The sequence below is a fragment of the Ranitomeya imitator genome, chromosome 6, assembly GCF_032444005.1.
Source record: "Ranitomeya imitator isolate aRanImi1 chromosome 6, aRanImi1.pri, whole genome shotgun sequence".
NCBI classification, from domain to species: Eukaryota; Metazoa; Chordata; class Amphibia; order Anura; family Dendrobatidae; genus Ranitomeya; species Ranitomeya imitator.
This window is the reverse complement of record NC_091287.1, coordinates 45,927,999-45,952,019: the sequence shown is the minus strand read 5'-3', so window position 1 is coordinate 45,952,019 and position 24,021 is coordinate 45,927,999. Positions and strand designations below refer to the sequence as shown.

Genomic DNA, 24,021 nt, shown 5'->3' with positions numbered 1-24,021 from the left:
AATTATGAAAATTAAGAAGATTAATTTTTCAAAAGATAACATTATAACTATCAAATTAGGGTTTACAATTATAACAATTGCATATTTTGTGTAACGTATATCATTATTTCATTGAATTTTGTGAACAAATTGTTGTTTCATAATTCCCTTAACAAATCACAGTCGCAGAACATAATTCAATAAAAACATAATTCATCTTTATGAAGGAGGTTGTCTTAAGTATGGAAACTATACCGATCACTAGGATTCTGATCTCTGTGACCCCCGCTTATCCCAAGATGTTCTCAAGAACATTCTGAAGAGCCCCTTGTGAATGGATCGGTGGTTGATCATGTACATTCTTTATGCGACCGCTGGAGATAGCCCACTGTTGTGCTCAGCTAGTCTTTGGCATTATGATAAGAATGAATGGATTCTCAGTGAGCTCGATTGACTAACATTGCATCATTCCATTCATGGGCTCTTCAGAGTCCCAGTTCCAAAGATCAGTGGGAGGCCCAGCAGTCAATTCCCCAGCTAATGAAAGTTACCCCTTATCCATTGAATAACGTACTAACTTGAGAATCCTTTAATATATCACATCCATAAAAACATATAAAAATAAATAAAAAACACACATGAAGAGGAGAAAAAGCATGATACAGTAGGTACTTGATGCAGTTGGTAGAAAATATATAATATAGGAACCTAAACTTACAAACATAGTGATAAGTCCTGTGACCAGGGGATATTCATATAAATATATATGCTATAGGTCATAACTTAGTCATTAAACATGACTATAATAAACAAATTATTAGTATGTGGCAATAAAAAAGACTAAAAGAGGAACACAGACATGTCCATGAGTGGCCTCAGAAATTAATTAATATTCAAGTAATTAACACTATATGGGGGCAATAATTGACTCTACTACTAAAGGTACCTTCACACATAACGATATTGTTAACGATATCGTTGCTTTTTGTGACGTAGCAACGATATCGTTAATAAAATCGTTATGTGTGACAGCGACCAACGATCAGGCCCCTGCTGGGAGATCGTTGGTCGCTGAATAAAGTCCAGAACTTTATTTCGTCGCTGGACTCCCTGCTGACATCGCTGGATCGGCGTGTGTGACACCGATCCAGCGATGTCTTCACTGGTAACCAGGGTAAACATCGGGTAACTAAGCGCAGGGCCGCGCTTAGTAACCCGATGTTTACCCTGGTTACCATCCTAAAAGTAAAAAAAACAAACAGTACATACTTACCTACCTGTTTGTCCCCGGCGCTGTGCTCTGCACTCCTCCTGCACTGGCTGTGAGCGTCGGTCAGCCGGAAAGCAGAGCGGTGACGTCACCGCTCTGCTTTCCGGCCGCTGTGCTCACACAGACAGTACAGGAGGAGTGCAGAGCACAGCGCTGGAGGACAGACAGCGATGTTTACCCTGGTTACCGGCATCGTTGGTCGCTGGAGAGCGGTCTGTGTGACAGCTCTCCAGCGACCAAACAGCGACGCTGCAGCGATCCGGATCGTTGTCGGTATCGCTGCAGCGTCGCTTAATGTGAAGGGGCCTTAACTGATATTGTTTCTATAGCTGTATTTTATAGATTGTGTTCCATTGTTACAATATGGATTTCAGGAGCAGGGAGGGATACATCATGGATGGCATGAGTGTTTTGCAATTAATCCATTCATATAATATGTAGGACTAAAGATTGGGATTAATGCACCTCATGACCATCGCTTACACTATTGTTTTTCCAACAAATTTTATTGATTTTATAAATTTAATAGAGGTAAAAGGGTAAGGGAAAAAGGGTGAAAGGAAAAGAAAAGACAGGCATGCATATATACATGTATGTCCACCACTCCTCTGTGGGTCATTTGCATTGTAGCTGTTCCACCTCGCATATTCTACATGGATATTTTCTCTCTGAACCCTGCTCATACAGGTACTATACAGATGATCAGGTTTTTAAATACATCAGATAGCGATTATATACATTAGATAGGACTGCTCTATTATGGGTATACCTTGGCGATTGGTGGAGCAGCTTAACATACTTTTTTGCAAAAAAACGTATTAACTAAATACCCTGTATTTTTTCATTTTTTGACTAGCACTTGCTTATTTACTGTGACTTCTTTACAATAGAGTATTTTTTGACCTCTCTGTGCGCTTTTGTGTCTTCAAGTTCTTTGGTGGTGTGAACAGGTTTCTACAGACTTGTTCACTGTGCAAGTGGCCCATGTGTTTTTGGTTTTACAATTGTTCTCTTGTTTCTACAAGACTGGGGAGTCCACCACTCCTCTGTGGGTCATTTGCATTGTAGCTGTTCCATCCTGCATGTTCTACTTGGATATTTTCTCTCTGAACCCTGCTCATACAGGTACTATGCAGATGATCAGGTAGCCCATGTGTTTTTGGTTTTATACATATATATACTGTAGCTTGCACAAACAGAAAACGACTGTAGCTTACTCAAACAGATTAAACGTAGCTCAGTATCAAACCTAATATAACTGTCGCTTCTCAATAAAAAAGTAAGTACGTTGTATGATGTATATAAGGGTCTGTCCTGTCTGGAATGTAACATTACATACCTACAAGGGTTTGATCAGTGGCCCTAGGAAATCTAATTTCCTCATCAAGAAGAGAAAGTAAACCCATTGGTTTTTGCAGAAACATATCCAGTAGTGGCCGGTTATCTTCATATTCAATAGCTCTTGCATCCACATCTTCATTTAAATATTCATTCTGAAAAATAAAATTAAAAATGCAATCATGCTTTAAGGCTGTTATTATGCAAATCATACAGTAGTCTATTCTGACTCCATAATTAGGCTGCTAGACACAGTTTCTATGAATGTCTTTATTGACAAATACTCACACTGATATAGTTCATTAGATAGCTTAACTCAATAGCAGGAGGCACGTCTGAAGAAGAAGGTTTATTCTCAAGCAGAATTCTTGCTTTATGCACAGGTAGCAGAAGGTAAAAAGACAATTCTGAACCAGAGCTATGCAGATATCAGCCTCTTAACATGGTTGACATACCCTAGTCCATGCCCTCATCATCTCTCGCCTTGACTACTGCAACCTCCTGCTCTGTGGCCTCCCCTCTAACACTCTCGCACCCCTCCATTCTATTCTAAACTCTGCTGCCTGACTAATCCACCTGTCCCCCCGCTATTACCCGACATCTCCCCTCTGTCAATCCCTTCACTGGCTCCCCATTGCCCAGAGACTCCAGTACAAAACCCTAACCATGACATACAAAGCCATCCACAACCTGTCTCCTCCATACATCTGTGACCTCGTCTCCCGGTACTTACCTGCACGCAACCTCCGATCCTCACAAGATCTCCTTCTCTACTCCCCTCTTATCTCCTCTTCCCACAATCGTATACAAGATTTCTCTCGCGTATTGGCCCTACTCTGGAACCCTCTACCACAACACATCAGACTCTCACCTGCCATCGAAACCTTCAAAAAGAGCCTGAAGACCCACCTCTTTCGACAAGCCTACAACCTGCTGTAACCACCGATCCACCAAACCACTGCATGACCAGCTCTACCCTCACCTACTGTATTCTCACCCATCCCTTGTAGATTGTGAGCCCTCGCGGGCAGGGTCCTCTCTCCTCCTGTACCAGTTATGACTTGTATTGTTTAAGATTATTGTACTTGTTTTTATTATGTATACCCCTCCTCACATGTAAAGCGCCATGGAATAAATGGCGCTATAACAATAAATAATAATAATAATAATACACTAACTGGGGAAAAAGGGGGGGTATTTACATCAGAGAAAGCTACAGGAAGAGAGGGAGGACAAACTTCTAAAAAGTAAACCTGAATGCATAGCAGTGGAACAGCAACATTACAATGACAATACAATAATGTATGATTCTCAAGTCGTGAGACAAGACGCTATACAAGAGGAATATAGACATCTTTGTTTGTGACTTTTGAGACATCATTGTGATGGGGTTTGGATTACATAACACATTTTATAATCAAGGCCGCAAGAGACATAGAGAATCAGAAAAACTATTTTCCATAACTAATTGGAAGTATTTTCTGATATTATTATTACACTTACAACATATTGGGATAGGATCTTGGAGATGGGAATACCCCTTTAAGCTAGCAAGAAATAAAAATTGAAGGAAGAAAGCAGATTCAATTTTCTGTTCAGCTGCTGTTTTGGATGGGGTGATATCCATTGATCTATTGAGGAGGATACAGAGGAAGTAGATAAGCACTGCCTGGCATTTGAACCAGCACCCAGCCATGTAGGTTTCCCCACTTGCCTTCTTTGTAGTTATGCATCATTGCTGCCCAAATTAAGCAGTAGGATGTGAAAGACTAATGGTGTGATAGAAAAGGAGGAGGTATAATCGGAGTACGACACGCAGTAAATGTGGATGATTATGACAATGACCAGGTACTACTTGGATATGTGGCCTGGCTACTAGAAAACCGAGGGTGGGAAAAAGGGGTAGGAGGACAGCTAGAGCCTTGCTCATATTGCAGGGAAGCTTGCTTTTCCCACATGAGCAGGTGATGCTGCGTCATGTGCTGATAGAGAGCCTTAGTTCCTAATCTATACAAGCTGGGGCATCCATGGTAAAGATGAGCAGATCGAAAAGCAGAGGATCGAATTGAATTTCTTGAAATTTGATGTCTCATGTGAATTCAAACACTTTGAGACTTTGGTTCATAAAAAAATAAAAAGCTTGACTGGCACCATTTACCACACTGCTGAAGCAAACCATTAGAGATCGGGCTACCTTCATTTTATGCTGCCGTGTGAACCTTCCCATAATGCCCTGCAGCTATGACATCTAGTGGATTATCAGATCTTGTACAGTGGTGGACAGTACTTTACCAGGGCCATCACTGATCAGAGTTTCCCAGTGGAGCAGTTTGTATGGCAGAGTCACTGGGTAAGTCTCAATCTCCTGTAGAGCGTAAGCTCTTATGGTCAGGTGGGTCCTCTTTCTCTCCTGTAGAGTGTAAGCTCTTATGGTCAATAGGGTCCTCTCTGTCCTGTAGAGTGTAATCTCTTATGGTCAGTGGAGTCCTCTCTCTCCGCTAGAGTGTAAGCTCTTATGGTCAGCAGGGTCCTCTCTCTCTCCTGTAGATTGTAAGCTCTTATGGTCAGCGGGGTCCTCTCTCTCTCCTGTAGAGTGTAAGCTCTTATGGTCAGCGGGGTCTTCTCTCTCCTGTAGAGTGTAAGCTCTTATGGTCAGTGGGGTCCTCTCTGTCCTGTAGAGTGTAATCTCTTATGGTCAGTGGAGTTCTCTCTCTCTCCTCTAGAGTGTAAGCTCTTATGGTCAGCAGGGTCCTCTCTCTCTCCTGTAGATTGTAAGCTCTTATGGTCAGCGGGGTCCTCTCTCTCCTGTAGAGTGTAAGCTCTTATCGTCAGTGGGGTCCTCTCTCTCCTGTAGAATGTAAGCTCTTATGGTCACCTGGGTCCTCTCACTCTCTCCTGTAGAGTGTAAGCTCTTATGGTCAGCGGAGTCCTCTCTCTCTCCTGTAGAGTGTAAGCTCTTATGGTCAGCGGGGTCCTCTCTCTCCTGTAGAGTGTAAGCTCTTATCGTCAGTGGGGTCCTCTCTCTCCTGTAGAATGTAAGCTCTTATGGTCACCTGGGTCCTCTCACTCTCTCCTGTAGAGTGTAAGCTCTTATGGTCAGCGGAGTCCTCTCTCTCTCCTGTAGAGTGTAAGCTCTTATGGTCAGCGGGGTCCTCTCTCTCCTGTAGAGTGTAATCTCTTATGGTCAGTGGGGTCTTCTCTCTTCTGTAGAGTGTAAGCTCTTATGGTCAGTGGGGTCCTCTCTCTCCTGTAGAGTGTAATCTCTTATGGTCAGTGGGGTCTTCTCTCTTCTGTAGAGTGTAAGCTCTTATGGTCAGCAGGGTCCTCTCCTGTAGAGTGTAAGCTCTTATGGTCAGCGGGGTCCTCTCTCTCCTGTAGAGTGTAAGCTCTTATGGTCAGCGGTGTCCTATCTCCTGTAGAGTGTAAGCTCTTATGGTCAGCGGGGTCCTCTCTCTCCTGTAGAGTGTAAGCTCTTATGGTCAGCAGGGTCCTCTCTCTCCTGTACATTGTAAGCTCTTATGCTTAGTGGGGTCCTCTCTCTCCTGTAGAGTGTAATCTCTTATGGTCAGCGGGGTCCTCTCTCTCCTGTAGAGTGTAATCTCTTATGGTCAGCGGGTTCCTCTCTCTCTCTCCTGTAGAGTGTAAGCTCTTATGGTCAGCGGGGTCCTCTCTCTCTACTGTAGAGTGAAAGCTCTTATCATCAGTGAGGTCCTCTCTCTCCTGTAGAGTGTATGCTCTTTTGGTCAGTAGGGTCCTCTCTCTCTTATATAGTGTAAGCTTTTATGGTCAGTGGTGTCCTCTCTCTCCGGTACAGTGTAAGTTCTTATAGCCAGAGTCCTCTTTCTTCTGTAGAGTGTAAGCTCTTGTGCTCAGGAGGGTCCTCTCCCTCTCTCTTATCAAGTATAAGCTCTGAGGTTAGCGGGGTCTTCTCTCTCTCCTATGCAGTATAAACTCTAAGGTTAGCAGGGTCCTCTCTCTCCTGTAGAGTGTTAGATCTTGTGGTCTATGAGGTCCTCTCTCCCTCTCCTGTAGCGCACAAGCTATTATGGTCAGTAGCTTAGTTCTGTCTCTCTTCCCTCCCCCAAGTATATTTTCTGAGTAATTATAAGCTTTCCAGTATTGAGATTTGTGCAAATTTTTTGCCACAAATCAAATTTTGGGGGAAAATTCAGTAAAGTCATTGAACTCGAATTTCTAAAGATCCACTCATTTCTAGTTTACAGCTTATTGTTTTTCTGTAGATCCTGAGCACTACAAAAGATTTGTCAGATGTCAAAGTGTCAATCAAAAATATTATGTCTTTTGATTAACTGACTGGCGGCTTGTCTCACTACGTCTGCAGAACCTTGGGCTAAAGATGCTGCAGTAATTATGATATTTATTGTATACTTGTATTTTAAAAATCCCTCAGAATTAATGATTTTGCTATAAATGATCCCGACTATCCCTAATCAATACTATAGCAGTATGGATGCAGATTTCATTAGCAGGGTTAGGTGCCTTCAATATTTGGGAAATGTAGTTTTATCCTGCAGAGTAGCATATGCTAATGAGGCAGGACTGGTCCAGAAGAGTATCTCTCCCCTTGGAATAGTCCTGCCTTGGATTTTCAAATCATGCCTCCCTATATATGCTTGACAGTTTGTTTATAATACTTGACATGGTGGGACTGTATATTGTATGTAAATGCCCCCCTGATGAAGCAAGGGTGAAACGTACGTTGGGGCACCAGGACCACCTGCCACTCCAGTCTTTAGGATATGTAATCTACCATTTAGTCATCTTCCTGTACGCAAATCTTTCTATGCAATTGGCAACCAGACCATAAACCTGTACTATGCAGCATATACATTAGGCCATTTAGGCTTTGTTTTTTTGGTATCGTCAATTCTATAGCTTAAACAATTTCCTAAACTGTTTCTTCATTCAACACTAATGACGTGATTTATCTATGTCTATATATTCTTGTGGTCCTCAATTGTGCTACTCTGTTAAACGTCTATTGCTTTTATACTGGCGTTTTCAATAAAGCTTTTAGAATTGAGAGTCCTCAGTGGTTGATAGATAGTGGTTGATAGTCCACTGAGGACTCTCAATTCTAAATATTTTTCTATCTACTGGCTAACACAGTACCAAGATATATATCTTTCCTGTTTCAATAAAGTTTTCATTTTTAGAGACTATTAGGCACCCAGTTGTTCCTTTTTCATAGTTTATAGTTCAGGTGTGTCTCCTGAGATCATGAGTTTGATGATTTATGCTCTTTATGTTGGTAGTAAATATTTGGAAAATGTAGTTTTATCATGCAGAGTAGCATATGTGTCACAGGGCTGCCGCGACAGAGAGGTTCCAGAGAACCGCAGCGCTCTGGGCCTCGTTCACACACAGTGAACAGAAGCTCTTCTCCTGTATTTTGACCTGGCTGCTTGTGCCAGCAGTGCAGGAGCTAACCTTATTTGCTAAGTTGCTGTGAGCTGGGTCTCTCAGCTGAAGTGGATTTTTGTAATCTCCTCCTCTATATAGACCCAGCCTTGACTACAGCTAGTGTCAGTGATCAGTTCTGCTGCACGGCTTGGAGGTTGAAGGAGAGTGATATTTGGAGCTTGGAGGTTTATTACAGAGATTGGTGTCTGCTGTTTTGGTTGCTTGTTAAACCTGTTTTCCTTCCTAGTTTTTTCCTTCTCTTCCCTTCTATGTGTTTCCTCTGTGGTTGTGTGAGCATTTGGTGAGTTAGAGACTTTTAGTTACCTTGTCTGTATACCCTGTTTATTGTTGTGTTTATACACTGGTGCAGTCCTCCTCCCTGGGGGGTAGGGGGGCACTTATAGGGCCTGCACAGGAGACAGGGATATGCTGGTGGCTCGGGCCTCCTAACCATCATAGGTACCCCCGAGATAAGGGAAAGCCAGGGCCCCATTAAAGTGTTAGGGACAGGTGCGGGTCCCAGTTCGCCGTCCTGCCCCTTTAACGCCGTTTACGGCGTGACAGTATGCCAATGAGGCAGGACTAGTCCAATAGCACATCTCTCCCCCTTGACTAGTCCTGCATTGAATCTTCAAATCATGCCTCCCTAAATGTGATTATGTGATTGAAAATTTGCATACCATACTTTATAATGTGGGACTGTAGCACAAAAATTATATACTGTATGTGCAAATGATATATATTGGGGCATGAAATTAGAAAATCAGCTACCCTGCACCATAGGCTAAGACTGTACCGAAAAGTGATTATTTGCCAAGCAGAAAATATAAAATGAGTAATGACATCAGTGATTTATGCATTCATATACATATTACTCTAATTGACCTATCTGGAGCAACTCCAAAGGTCACACCAATTACATGCAGCTACGTGCATTAGAAATGCAAATAAAGATTTGCATTGCAAATTCTCTTACTGTGCACATATAGGGAAGCTGCACCCAGCACCATGCTTGTCCAGAGACTGTATATATGAGAGATGGGATTTCACAGTACATTAGGTATGAAATTGTTCATATCCCAGCTTTGCGGAGCTCATTTGCAAGCTGTCGGTGCTTAGAACAATAGGATCCTTTCTAGGCTTGAAGAGCATAATTGTCTTATAAATAACTTGATTATTACCAGTGGGAGACTTTTTCAGTGCATATGATTGGGCATGAGTAATGCTCTGTTCACACCTAAGTTATGGCACTATTTCTGATGGATTCATGAAAATATTCTACTGATCTTTATGAAGCTGCAGAATGTGCACTGGAGAAGATTTTTCAAATGTGTACGTAATTTATTTTTAGAGATAGATTGGGCTTCAGAATCACCAGAGACGCTCATGTGTTTATCATTTCCACTATTTTTCAAACCAGAAAAGTGATGGAAAATCCCATTAAGTCCAGAAATATTTGGACAGTGACACAAGTTTTGGCATTTTGGCTGTTTACCAAACTATATAAAGTTACAGTCCTATAAGCAATATGGGCTTAAAGTGCAGACTCTCAGCTTAATTTGAGTATCTTCACATCCTAATTGGAATAAGGGTTTAGGAATTATGGCTCTTTAATACAGACATGCCTCTTTTTAAAGGGACCAAAAGTAATTGGACAATTATCTCAATTGTTCTTTAATGGGCTTGCATTGGCTATTATCTCATTAATCCATTATCAATTAAGCAGGTGAAAGATCTGGACTCTGGAAGTTGGAACTGATTTCAGATGTAGCTTTTGCATTTGGAAGCTGTTGCTATGAACCCACAACATGCGGTCAGTGGAAGTGAAACAGACTATCATTAGGCTGAAACAAAAGAAGAAATCCACAGCAGAAATGTAAGGGGTGGCAAAAAAAAAATCTTGGTATAAAGTATATAAGAGAGAGAGAGACAGTACTGATGAACTTGGGAACTCAAAAAGGTCTGGATGTCCATGGAACTCAACAGTAGTGGATGATCGCAGAATCCGTACTATGGTGAAGAAAAACCCCTTCACAACATCCACCTAAGTGGAGAACACTATCCTGGAAGTAGGTGTTTCAGTATCTAAGTCTGCCATAAAGAGAAGACTTCTTGAGAGGAAATATAGAGGGTCTACCACCAAGTGCAAACCATTAATCAGCATTAAAATAGAAAAGTGAGATTAGACTTTTCTAAAGAAGCATTCTTTGGACAGATGAAACTAAGATCAGCCTGTACCAGAATGATGGGAAGAAGACACGATGGAGAAGTCTTGGAACAGCTCATAGTCCAAAGCATAGCGCATCCTCTGTAAAACATGGTGGAGGCGGTGTGATGGCGCGGGCATGCGGCTTCCAATGGCACTATGTAACTAGTGTCTGTTGATGATGTGACTGAAAACAAATTAATTTTAGAGTGTACAAGGTGAGAATTTCTGGTCAGAATCAACCAAACGCAGCAAGGTTGGTATTGGACGGTGCTTCACAGTACAGATGGAAAATAACCCAAAACATACTGCAAAAGCAACCCAGGAGTAGAAGTGGAATAGTCTGCAATGGCTTAGTCAATCACCAGATCTCAACCCCATTGATCATGCATTTCGCATGCTTAAGACAAAACTTAAGGCAGAAAGACACGCAAACAAGCAACAACTGAAGTCAGCTGCAGTAAAGGCCTGAGAACACAGCACTAAGGAAGAAATCCAGCAGTTGGTGACGTTTATGGCTTCCAGACTTTAGGCAAACATTGACAAAGCTAATGCGAAACCTGCGTCGGGGTACTTGTCAGCGTGGTTTGTTACATTGGCACATTGACTATGACATTGTTTGATGGGTAAGGGGTTCCTGCACTACTGCACTTTAATACAAGTGACGGTTCCCTGGTTGTTTATTGCTATTTATGTTATGTTATTTGGTTAATTCTTGCGGAATCACCTAATGAAACAAATTGTTCAAATTTCATTCCAGACAATCATGTGTTTGGTTCCCTGCATATATTTATTACCTTGCTTAGATGTTTTTCGTTCCATCTCCTCCCCTCCTCTCTTTGATGAAGTTATAATTTTTTTGCTATTTGTTATATGTATTCTTTTGCAGTGATGTGATTTACCTCTGACCACACTGTCAGCTTTTTGGGGTTTTATGGAGTGTTTTTATATTTTGTCTTCTCTTTTTCTGTGTTTTGTAATTAAAAAAATTATATTTTTTGTTAAATATCCTTTTTTGATTATTTGTTTTTTTTTTTTTTTGCTTTTTGCAACTTTTTCAAAAGGTGATTATTGTTTGTTTATTCCAGTATTGGTTTTTGATCCCCCTTGGGGTAATAATTCAGACAGACATTGCCTGAAAAGGAATCTCTACAAAGTATTAAAAATAAACCTTTTATTTATGGTAAAGTTAATTTGCCCAATTACTTGCCTCCGGTGTTAATTTGCATTCCAGTACCCTCCCATGCACGTCACAGTGCCATGTGATGTGAAGTTATGGTGCCAGAATCCCACACCTTTGCTCTGCACTTGCGCTATTATACTTACCTTTTCCTTCCTGCTATGGGCATTGGCTTCACTGCTCTTCTGCATGGGCACCTGTGAGTCACTGCTATTCAGGTACCAATGTTTCGCTTCCGCAGAACAATTGCCCATAGAAGGGAAGAAATGGTACACACAATCACAAGAGTGCAGGGCACAGGAGCGGGCCACCGGCACCACAACTGCACGTTGCATGGCACTGTGACGTGCATAGGATGGGGGTGATATGAAAATTAACATCAGAGGTAGTGTTTTCATACAGGCACCACATGCCCAGGAGCATGGAATAACTAGTTAACATAAAAGATTAAAACTCTATTTCTAAGCAACAAGACTGCAGCTATGAGGCATACAAGTAGTACTATTTTAACAATTCTTTCACCTGTATGACCATAGTATTACCTTAAAAGCATTCCAGGGGGTGATAGATTCCCTTTAATGTAAACTATATTTCCCATGAAGCATTTGGGTTTATAGAGGGGGCAGTATCTCATCACACTGCACTTACTATGCTCTGTGTCCTATCGAAAAGCAGCAAGTAATAAATCAGTGGCATAGTCCTGTGGTCCCCTGACATACTTCTGACTCATACTGCATGGTCAGAGTCACAGAGCATTTGTGATGCCGTTTCAACCTCAGTCCCTGCCTCCTGCTTGTGATAGATTTCTCCCTGTGGCTTTTACAAGAAGGAGGCAGGGAAAAGGCTGAAACTACATCTTATACAATAAACTATAATCGATGTTAACATCTGGGACAACCCCTCTAAGTTAAAAAAAAAAAAAAAAAAAAGGTTTGCACACAGTTAAAATATGAAATAATAATAAAAAAAGAAATTAAAAACTCAAAACATTTCCGAAACGATTCATGAAAGGTTTAATGAATAAAGTATGCCTTGAAGTAAAAATTACATTTCTTTACCTGTTCCCAAGCGAATATGTGTTGGTTGAAGTAGAATTGTATTTGTTCATTGGCAATGTTAATGCACAGTTGTTCAAAGGAATTCTTTTTAAAATTCTCAAAGCCAAAGATATCAAGAATCCCAATACTGTATCCAGCTTCCTCCTCGCTGCAAGATCAAACACATCTCTATAATTGTGTTCTATTTATGGACGGCTTATTTGCTGTATTAATCTTTTTCAAATTTAATGCATTTCATGAATTATGTTTAAATCAGTCATAAAGCGATATCACACAGCGTGCAAACCGTGCCGGAGCGGCTATCTGATGAAGGGCGTCAGAGGAGAGAATCTGCGGTAAGGCGCCGCATGGAAAGTTTTTTTTTTAGTTTCCTGCTTAGAGGATTTTTTGAGTTTAGGAAAACATGGCTGTTTATTGCAGCAAATGTGTCCATTTAAATTGGCTACTTTGGACAGAATTGGCGTAAAACATAGTTTCACCTCTATTCAAGATATTGGTCACGTTACACATGGAATATTCGGGAACAGTCATGAAGCTATATGTGCTGGCATTTGCAACGAAAAACTGTCTTTGATGAATTACACCAGATTTATTATTTGTTGTAAACACTTCATGTGCCTTGCCCAACAAGGTTGCCTAAAAGGTTGACAAACTAGGAGTTATTTAGTTTGGAAAAACAACGGCTAAGGTACGATTTTATTACAATGTACAAATACTGTATATGAGGGAGCATTACAGAGAACTATATAGTTATCTTTTAAGTCCCAGTCCTGCAATCATCACACGCCAAAGGAAGGTCTATGAGAGCAGTGAGACTATGGATTATTTACTGTAAGAGCAGTGAGACTATGGATTCTTTACTGTAAGAGCAGTGAGACTATGGATTCTTTACTGTAAGAGCAGTGAGGCTATGGATTCTTTACTGTAAGAGCAATGAGACTTTGGATTCTTTACTGTAAGATCAGTGAAACTATAGATTCTTTACTGTAAGAACAGGGAGACTATGGATTCTTTAATGTAAGAACAGTGAGACTATGGATTCTTTACTATAAGAGCAGTGAGACTATGGATTCTTTACTGTAAGAACAGTGAGACTAGGAATTCTTCACTGTAAGAACAGTGAGACTATGGATTCTTTACTGTAAGAACACTGAGACTATGGATTCTTTACTATGAGAGCAGTGAGACTATGGATTCTTTACTATAAGAGCAGTGATACTATGGATTGTTCACTATAAGAACAATGAGACTATGGATTCTTTACTGTAAGAACAGTGAGACTCTGGATTCTTTACTGTAAGAGCAGTGAGACTATGGATTCTTTACTATAAGAGCAGTAAGACTATGGATTCTTTACTGTAAGAGCAGTTAGACTCTGGATCTCTCTTGAGGGCTGTGATGCCTTTCTTGAAAAATATAATATTACAAGTTATCAGTGCTAGATTCTGAAGGGCGCTGATCCAGGGAACTAGTCTGTTAGCTACTTTATATGGATTCTGAAAGGATCGTTTTTCCCTTATTTTGGAGAAATAAGCATCTGTCTAATGGAGTATTTTTTACACTTTCTGGATCAACAAGTAAGTTATACTGGATGGACCTGTAACTTCTTTCAACCTTAAAACTACTACACATAGCAGGTCCTAAGGGCAATCTGTTCTTCACCTTTTTATCCCTGATCAGGATCTGACTTTTGCTGCAGAGGCCGCCTGGGTTGTGTACACTGAGTAGTTGCCAGTCAGTAGAACAACTTGAAGGAAGAGGTGTCAACTAGCTGGTCCAGAAAAAGAATCGGGGACTTAATCCACCACTCCAGGTTTTTTTCTCAGAGCTGGAGTAGTGCTTCTAATTTAAGGTCCCTGACCCTAGTCTTATAATTAACCACTGCCGTCTTAACCTGTTATTTGTGCCATGCCGATTCCACGGTGCCATCTTGTGACAGCAACTTATGAGTGACCGGAAGTGAGAGGTAACGGTCACAAGCGTTCAGTGCAAGTCTATGAGAGCCAGAACGAGACTTGCATTGAAAAGTGATCTAGGGCAAACACTGGAGCCCTTTGGCGGCTCACAAACTGCTAGAGACTGATGGGAACGGCAGTGATAGAAGGTGAAGATGGCGTAGGTTAGGTATAATACTCGGCTGAGGCTTATGGACAAAACTGGTGCTGTTTTGGGACAAAAACTTCTGTTTTACTAAACTAGAAAAATCCACTAAGATGTAACAAGTCTTACTTGTCTGGTTTAATAAGTACCGGTACTTGTATTCTTCCCGAAATCATTATCTAAGTTATGGTTGGAGGAGGTTCTATACAATAGCTCCAGAATGTGCTGGCAAAATTGTAAGTCCTGTTTTACCCTAAGTAAATCAGCCTCTCTTTAATTTACTGTAGTGATTTTGTTCCCATTGACATTGATTTTCTTTATGCAGGCAGTTGGCATTCCATGTGGAACATTATGGGGGAGTCATGCTTGGATCACAAGGTACAATTGTCTTTTTATCTTCTAAGGTTGCATAAAAAAACACAAAAAATGTTGGAAATAAAAAATAAAAAAACATATTCACAAATTTTATATAAAATTATATAAAATTTCAATAAATAATAGTGCCTATAAATTCTCACTTTATTTCTTCACTTGGTTTCAGTAAAACATTGATTCGGTTGACAATCCAGCTAAAGAGCCGACCGTACAACGCTTTGGACATCGCATCTCTCACATCTGCTGCTTTCTCCACCGTGTTCTGGCGAATTATGGTTTCTCCACGAGTGACGACACAATGAGAAGTGAGCGCATCCTTCAGTTCATCGGACAGTATACAGAGCAAGGAGGCAGCTGAGATAGAAAACAAAAAGTCATCCATTTAATAATGTTTTACATGACTATGTCACTACCCTCATTTTTATACTGAAGTATTTGGTTACTTTGAACGTAGTGTTTAATAAGTTCTCACTCTATGAAAGTTGAAGGCTCCTCCGTAAAAAAAAAAAAAATTCAACCAATAGCTTCAGTACTCTGCTCCTATTGGCTGAAATTGCTCCTCCTCTGCCTTCCCCCTAGGAGTGCCTGCATATAACACTGGCATACTGAGATCTAACTGCTCAAGCTTCTCTGCTTTGAATGACATAGCCATTCCTGTGATACCTCAATCAATCGACAAGGGGTATGGGGATGAAAAATTTCTATTTCTAAGTTAAAATGCAAAGTTTGTATGAGACATGCTAAGAAAGTTGGTGCAAAGCAATATACTATGGTAGTGATTTTGATTAGGAAAATTAAAGGATAACTAATTTTTTGCAGAATTTTGCACAATTTGGAAGGATTTGGATTGGATTTCCTGTATTAGGGCATTTGTCTTTATTTCTGTAAAAAATTGCACGTAGGTGGCTTCCAAAATCCTGCGTTCCTGTTTATGCTGAGCAGATGAGGTGGAGTCTCTAAACCAAGGTCTGGATGGGCACAAAGTACATGGACCCCTGGACATTGATGAAGCAATGTAGAAGGCACATGGGCAGCAAGAACTTGGCATAAGAGAATCTCAGGAGCAGTAGGATAGATGAAGTGGAGCACAGCAGAGATGAGTGTACGAACACAAAAAGCACAGAAATGTGGAGAACACCAAATATATTAATAATACCAAGACCCAGGTATGTGTCTAAATGGGCCTAAGGTCTGCGGAAATGATGTCATTAACCCCTTCATGACCGGGGGATTTTTCGTTTTTCCGTGTTCGTTTTTCGCTCCCCTCCTTCCCAGAGCCATAACTTTTTTATTTTTCTGTCAATTTGGCCATGTGAGGGCTTATTTTTTGCAGGACGAGTTGTACTTTTGAACGACATCATTGGTTTTAGCATGTCTTGTACTAGAAAACGGGAAAAAAATTCCAAGTGCGGTGAAATTGCAAAAAAAGTGCAATCCCACATTGGTTTTTTGTTTGGCTTTTTTGCTAGGTTCACTAAATGCTAAAACTGACCTGCCACTATGATTCTCCAGGTCATTACGAGTTCATAGACACCAAACATGACTAGGTTATTTTTTATCTAAGTGGTGAAAAAAATTCCAAACTTTGCTAAAAAAAAAAAAAAAAATTGCGCCATTTTCCGATACTCGTAGCGTCTCCATTTTTCATCATCTGGGGTCGGTTGAGGGCTTATTTTTTGCGTGCCGAGATGACATTTTTAATGATAGCATTTCGGTGCAGATACGTTCTTTTGATCGCCCGTTATTGCATTTTAATGCAATGTCGCGGCGACCAAAAAAACGTAATTCTGGCGTTTCGAGTTTTTTTCCCGCTACGCTGTTTAGCGATCAGGTTAATACTTTTTTATAATTGATAGATCGGGCGATTCTGAGCGCGGCGATACCAAATATGCGTAGATTTGATATTTTTTTTATTGATTTATTTTGATTGGGGCGAAAGGGGGGTGATTTAAACTTTTATGTTTTTTTTATTTTTTTCACATTTTTTTAAACTTTTTTTTTTAACTTTTGCCATGCTTCAATAGCCTCCATGAGAGGCTAGAAGCAGGCACAACCCGATCGGCTCTGCTACATAGCAGCGATCTGCTGATCGCTGCTATGTAGCAGAATTGCACGTGTGTTGTGAGCGCCGACCACAGGGTGGCGCTCACAGCGACGGGCAATCAGTAACCATAGAGGTCTCAAGGACCTCTATGGTTACCATTCACAAGCATCGCCGACCCCCGATCATGTGACGTGGGTCGGCGATGACGTCATTTCCGGCCGCCCGGCCGGAAGCGGTAGTTAAATGCCGCTGTCTGCGTTTGACAGCGGCATTTAACTAGTTAATAGGTGCGGGCAGATCGCGATTCTGCCCGCGCCTATTACGGGCACATGTCAGCTGTTCAAAACAGCTGACATGTCCCGGCTTTGGTGCGGGCTCACCGCGGAGCCCTGCATCAAAGCAGGGGAGCCGGCATCGGACGGTATAGTACGTCCGATGCCGGTAAGGGGTTAATCCACTCAACCTGCAAAACCTGAAGTGGAGCACAGCGGAGGGCAGAGGACCCAGGGGAAAGAAGAGGAGCATGAGATAACCATAACAGGTAAGTTAAATTTCCTCCAGTCGATTTGCCTTCCTTTAGCTGCATTGATATCAGTACATATTAATTTGGAGTACAGATGATGGCAGTGAAAGGGACAGCTCAGAACCTGCGTGTCACTAAAGCTACTTTCACACTAGCGTCGGAATCTCCCCGTCGCAATGCGTCGGGCAGAGATTCCGACGCTAGCGTTTGACGCACTGCACAACGGAGGCAGCGGATGCATTTCTCCGGTGCATCCGCTGCCCCATTGTGAGGTGCGGGGAGGTGGGGGCGGAGTTCCGGCCGCGCATGCGCGGTCGGAAAAAGCGGTCTGCCAGGAGCAAAAAACGTTACATGTAACGTTTTTTGCTCCCGGCGGTCCGCCACAACACAGCGCAACCGTCGCACGACGGTTGCGACGTGTGGCAAAGCATCGCAATGCGTCGCTAATGTTAATCTATGGGGCAAAAACGCATCCTGCAAACAACTTTGCAGGATGCGTTTTTTGCCATAAACGACGCATTGCGACGTCTGGCAAAAAACGCCAGTGTGAAAGTAGCCTTACTCTTGGGATAAGCTTCAGCGGGAGATTGTTCTGGCAAATACAGCACACAGAGGAGGAGAGAGAGATCTGGACAGTGAGGAGGCGCATCCAGTGAAAGGCTTGAGAAGGTTCACGGGAGCTGAAATGTCACATGGGTTACTAAAAGATTGCTTTCACTGGATGTGCTGCCTCACTCTCCATGTGTGTTGACTGTTGCTGACTGTTGGATGAAGTGCACCCCATCTTTCAAATTACCAGTGTTGCTGCCTTTCCTTTAACTGCAGAGGGAGGAGAGAGGTGCTGAGCTGACTCTTTCACTGCCATCATCTGTACTCCGAGTGAGTAGGTTCTGATATCAATGCAGCTGAAAGCTGATGAATAGATTGGGGAAATGCAGGGGTTTGGGAGCCGCTTATATTTTTTTTTTACCAGAAAGAAAACAATCCATTAATAAAGTGATATGCAAATTTTCATAATTTTCCATGTTGGATGAAATTATAGAAAAAATGTGAATGTTTAGTAAAAGGTTCCTTTTAGAACAATAACTGATGTCAGACACGTGGGTGCAGTTTTGGCAAATTCCCCTATATATACTAGTAACATGGTGAATGAGTTGATCCTACCTGTGGTGTTAAGGACCAATGGAGAATAGAGATCACAAGAAATTTAATTTAAAAAAAAAATGAATGAAAACTGACTTGGCCCGGTACGCCTGCTTTCCAGATGAAAAATGGCTGAAAACCCCCCCACAATTTATTAGCACTTAAATCAAAACTTATGTTCATTTTCTTGTTGCTCCTATATGGGTGTATATAAAAGGGTTAACCTATACGGGACATTTATGGGAAATCTAGAGGAAATGTCACAAATGTCAGATATACAGTATATGAGCTCCACGTACTGACAGCCGGACACCATCGTGCTTTATTGAGAATGGAGAGGTATCTGCACACGCACTGATCTCTCTCTCTCTTTTTTCTATTGGAGCATCTATTTGCTATTTATGACATACTTTACCTTTTAGAAATATCTTCGTTGAGACAACCCCTTTAAAAGTGACAACAACTGTGATAGTAGTGCACTGGCACCAAAGCTGGCAGAATTGGGAACTAATTGTGCTCTCCCTCCATCCTGGCCTGCTTCACAACAGGAAGTGAGTGCTTACAAGCTGTACTGAAGTGAGTGCTTACGAGCTGTACTGAAGTGAGTGCTTACAAGCTGTACTGAAATGAGTGCTTACAAGCTGTACTGAAGTCAGTGCTTACAAGCTGCACTGAAGTCAGTGCTTACAAGCTGTACTGAAGTGAGTGCTTACGAGCTGTACTGAAGTGAGTGCTTACAAGCTGTACTGAAATGAGTGCTTACAAGCTGTACTGAAGTCAGTGCTTACAAGCTGCACTGAAGTCAGTGCTTACAAGCTGTACTGAAGTCAGTGCTTACAAGCTGTACTGAAGTCAGTGCTTACAAGCTGTACTGAAGTGAGTGCTTACGAGCTGTACTGAAGTGAGTGCTTACAAGCTGTACTGAAATGAGTGCTTACAAGCTGTACTGAAGTCAGTGCTTACAAGCTGCACTGAAGTCAGTGCTTACAAGCTGTACTGAAATGAGGGCTTACAAGCTGTACTGAAGTGAGTGCTTACGAGCTGTACTGAAGTGAGTGCTTACAAGCTGTACTGAAGTCAGTGCTTACAAGCTGTACTGAAATGAGTGCTTACAAGCTGTACTGAAGTCAGTGCTTACAAGCTGTACTGAAATGAGTGCTTACAAGCTGTACTGAAGTGAGTGCTTACGAGCTGTACTGAAGTGAGTGCTTACAAGCTGTAATGAAGTGAGTGCTTACAAGCTGTACTGAAGTCAGTGCTTACGAGCTGTACTGAAGTGAGTGCTTACAAGCTGTACTGAAGTGAGTGCTTACAAGCTGTACTGAAATGAGGGCTTACAAGCTGTACTGAAGTGAGTGCTTACGAGCTGTACTGAAGTGAGTGCTTACAAGCTGTACTGAAGTCAGTGCTTACAAGCTGTACTGAAGTGAGTGCTTACAAGCTGTACTGAAGTGAGTGCTTACAAGCTGTACTGAAGTCAGTGCTTACAAGCTGTACTGAAGTGAGTGCTTACGAGCTGTACTGAAATGAGGGCTTACAAGCTGTACTGAAATGAGTGCTTACAAGCTGTACTGAAGTGAGTGCTTACGAGCTGTACTGAAGTGAGTGCTTACAAGCTGTACTGAAGTCAGTGCTTACAAGCTGTACTGAAGTGAGTGCTTACAAGCTGTACTGAAGTGAGTGCTTACAGGCTGTACTGAAGTGAGTGCTCACAAGCTGTGCTGAAATGAGGGCTTACAAGCTGTACTGAAGTGAGTGCTTACAAGCTGTACTGAAATGAGTGCTTACAAGCTGTACTGAAGTGAGTGCTCACAAGCTGTACTGAAATGAGTGCTTACAAGCTGTACTGAAGTGAGTGCTTACAAGCTCTACTGAAGTCAGTGCTTACAAGCTGTACTGAAGTCAGTGCTTACAAGCTGTACTGAAATGAGTGCTTACAAGCTGTACTGAAGTCAGTGCTTACAAGCTGTACTGAAATGAGTGCTTAAAAGCTGTACTGAAGTGAGTGCTTACAAGCTGTACTGAAATGAGTGCTTAAAAGCTGTACTGAAGTGAGTGCTTACAAGATGTACTGAAGTGAGTGCTTACAAGCTGTACTGAAGTGAGTGCTTACAAGCTGTACTGAAATGAGTGCTTAAAAGCTGTACTGAAGTGAGTGCTTACAAGCTGTACTGAAGCGTGCAAACACTGCACAATTAAATAAATTATTTGATTTCTTTTAGAAACAATAAGCAATTTCCACTATAAAGAAACATGGGAATAACCCTTTAAAGTGAATCTGTCACCAGGATTTAGCTACCTCATCTGAGAGCAGCATAATGTAGAAAATGAGTCTCAGATTCCAGCGATGTGTTACTTAGTTTACTGGGTGCAGCGGTTTTGACACAGAGTTTTTAGATGCAGCAGAGTTAAGAAAGAGGCTCTGTACCTACATTGCTTATTGACAGTGAGCTGCTTATCAGAGGAGGGGCGTGGTCATGAACACAGAGCTCATGTGTTCTGTAGTCCAAGCCGTGATAATCTACTGGTAATAAATCATTCATTGTATGGAAACAACAACACACTGTCTAATAAGTGACACATGCCTAAATTCAGTGTCTAACCCTTTACATCTTGCTGTTCTCATATTACATAGCAAAAATCTTCTGCCAAATTCTCTGTAATGCTTAGGAAGGCATTTATTTATTATGCTGTTTTACCCAGAATTTGCACTAGGCATATTAATGTGTGAGTTTTGCCCACCTTTCCTTTAAGGGGAATTTGTTAAGAGGTTTTTGCAATGTAATCTGACAGCAACATGGTATAGGGGCAGCAATGTATTACTTGGTTTACTGCAGTTGTGATAGAATCACAGTTTAATCTCCTGCAGATCTAGCAGAGCTCAGAATGCTGAGCCCTGTATAACCCCGCCCACACCACTGATTGGCTGCTTCCTGGGTACATTGTATATTGACAGAAAGCTGCCAATCAGAGGAGGGGGAGAGGATACCCTGATCAGGTTGAACAGGAGGTATGAGACACCTAGTCCTCTAGTGATAACTTCCTACTGATAAAACACTGATTTTATTGAAACAAAAATATTGTCCAGTAAGTGACACATCACTGGAATCAGGCTTTCTGTCCCCACATCATGGTACTGTCAGATTACATAGCAAAAACCTGCTGACAGCTTTCCTTAAACTTGTTCCTAATCATTTACTTTGTAACTGGACCATTCAATACGTCTAAAAAGAGAATAGAGTAATTTATAAACCTAGAAGGCTGAAGTCTATAATTTGCATAAACTCAGATCTCCCTCTAAACCACTTGTTTGTTATTATCCTGCTTTATCCCTTTGCTGTAGATTCTAAGCTGCGATGTGATGATTATGTGTCAGGAAATTTTTAGCTCAGAATGAAATCAATTTTTTGTACCATCAGGAATCCATTATGCTAATATGTATTACACGTCAGGAGATGGAGCACAGCTGTTGTTTATGGCATATTTTTATTTTTACTGGGTTTGCTAAAAAGCCTGAGCAAAGTTTTCAAATAGAAATGAAAAAAAAAATAATTTTTCTTTCTGTTTTATGTTAATTTCAAAGTGGTCTGAGATTGAGAAACTGGAAATAGAATTTTTCCAATCTCAGTAACAATTTTTGAAATGCATTTTCTCAGCTAGGCAGTCCCTGACAGTCACTTCTACCTACTTAAAGTGCACCTGTCATTTCACCCGAACTGAGATTTTAAGTGTTGTTGCTGCCCTTGTGCCCCAGAAAAAGTTAAAACTGCTTTTAGTGCCTATTTCTCTTAATATATCCATAAGGTCCTCATACTCGATAACTAACCGTCCACTCTATTTTAGTGAACAACCCTCTTCATCAGTATACTGTCAGCACTATATGTGCTGGAAATTATTATCTCTCATCTTCCAGCATGCATTGCTTCACCCATTATTCAATGTTTTACCTGCCCTAAAATGAAAGCCCACCTTTATGCTACACATGGGAAGACAGCAACGGAAAGAAAAAGTCCCAGCCTCATTAGTATATTACATCTCAGCGAAACAGATTGGACTTTACAACAGGCAGTGGACAGAAAATTAGGCAGAAGTGCTGAAAAACCTTTTTTTTAGTAAATAAAACAATTGCTACTTTGTTACTCATTGCATTGGCCATCAAATAGACTTTATTGAGAAAACAGTGACCATTTAACTACAAACTGAGCCTTATTAATGAAAAATGGCCTATAGTAAGTGCCAATCCCAGTACATCTAGCATAATTCCAGATCATCGAAAGACATGAAAGCTGCACAGTTGATGGAAGGTGCAGTTTTTCTGCTAGGTTTGAGAAACGATCCAACGTGTTATGCCTAGTGCATAGGGTAATGATATTCTAGCAGGAGACCACTACTGCCTTAGTGATTTTATTAGTTTTGCAATAAATAAATACAGGCACAAGAAAGGCGAAAAACGCAGTGTCTTAAAAACATACAGTATATAGATTTTCTTATTTATTCGCCCACATTCAGCCATATGTGACAATTTTGGCTAAAAGGGTCATTATCAAGGTTTATGAGCTAAAACTTTGCACGGTAAAGTGAGGATAGTTAAGAAGATGCATGGTTTCATGGATCAATACAATGAAAAAAACAAGTTTTCCAAAATAGCAATTGCTTCTAGTAAAGAAAAAAAGATCAGAGATGTCCAGTATCTTCTGTGTGATTTTAGTTGCATCAAAATCTGCCCCAAAAATAAGATAGACTGGAAACTTATGGATGTCTTTGAATCTCTGTGTTGGTGAAGACCTTTAACATAAAGCAAGGGCAACAAAACTAAGCAGTGACACTGGCTCCTTTATCATCAAATAACTATCCTGGAATTATCTCGTACATACAGATGTGTCCACCTCTAACCTGCATATATCATGCCTGCAGGTAGCACGTAGAGCAGGAGGTTTTAAAGAGGTTGTTTGAGACTTTAACATTGATGGCCGATCCTCAGGATATGTCATCAATGTCTGATAGGTGGGGACGTGACACCCAACAACCCCTCCAATCAGATGTTTCCGGTGCTTCTTCAAATAGTGGCTGCGGCCCGGGTACTACATACAGTATCTATATCCACTTTTGATTTGGAAAGGTGGCAGATGTGCAATATTCGGCCGTGGCCACTACACATATCGAAGGAGTTGGGTTGTACCCCGACCTATCAGACATTGATGACCTATCCTCAATGTTAAGGTCCCAAGAACCTCTTTAAGATGCATCTTCAGCCAATAGATGCAGAGCACTGAAGCCATTGGCTGACACATTCTTTACAGATGAGCCTTGACTAACCTTAAACTGATCCTATGAAATGTATTCTCCTCTGTCTGGAACAACATCTATACATTTCCTCACCG

At 41.3% G+C, this 24,021-nt stretch overlaps 1 protein-coding gene across 1 annotated transcript in view; it reads right to left on the bottom strand.

Annotated features, from left to right (window-relative positions):
- MYO3A (myosin IIIA) overlaps positions 1–24,021 on the bottom strand; it is a 173,227-nt gene that overhangs the window by 59,917 nt on the left and 89,289 nt on the right. Inside the window, exons 17-19 of the mRNA XM_069732227.1 lie at positions 15,074–15,284; positions 12,456–12,603; positions 2,589–2,742 (exon numbers count right to left, since the gene is read on the bottom strand). Coding sequence (XP_069588328.1) covers positions 2,589–2,742; positions 12,456–12,603; positions 15,074–15,284 — 513 coding nt within the window. The remainder of the gene's footprint in view (positions 1–2,588; positions 2,743–12,455; positions 12,604–15,073; positions 15,285–24,021) is intronic.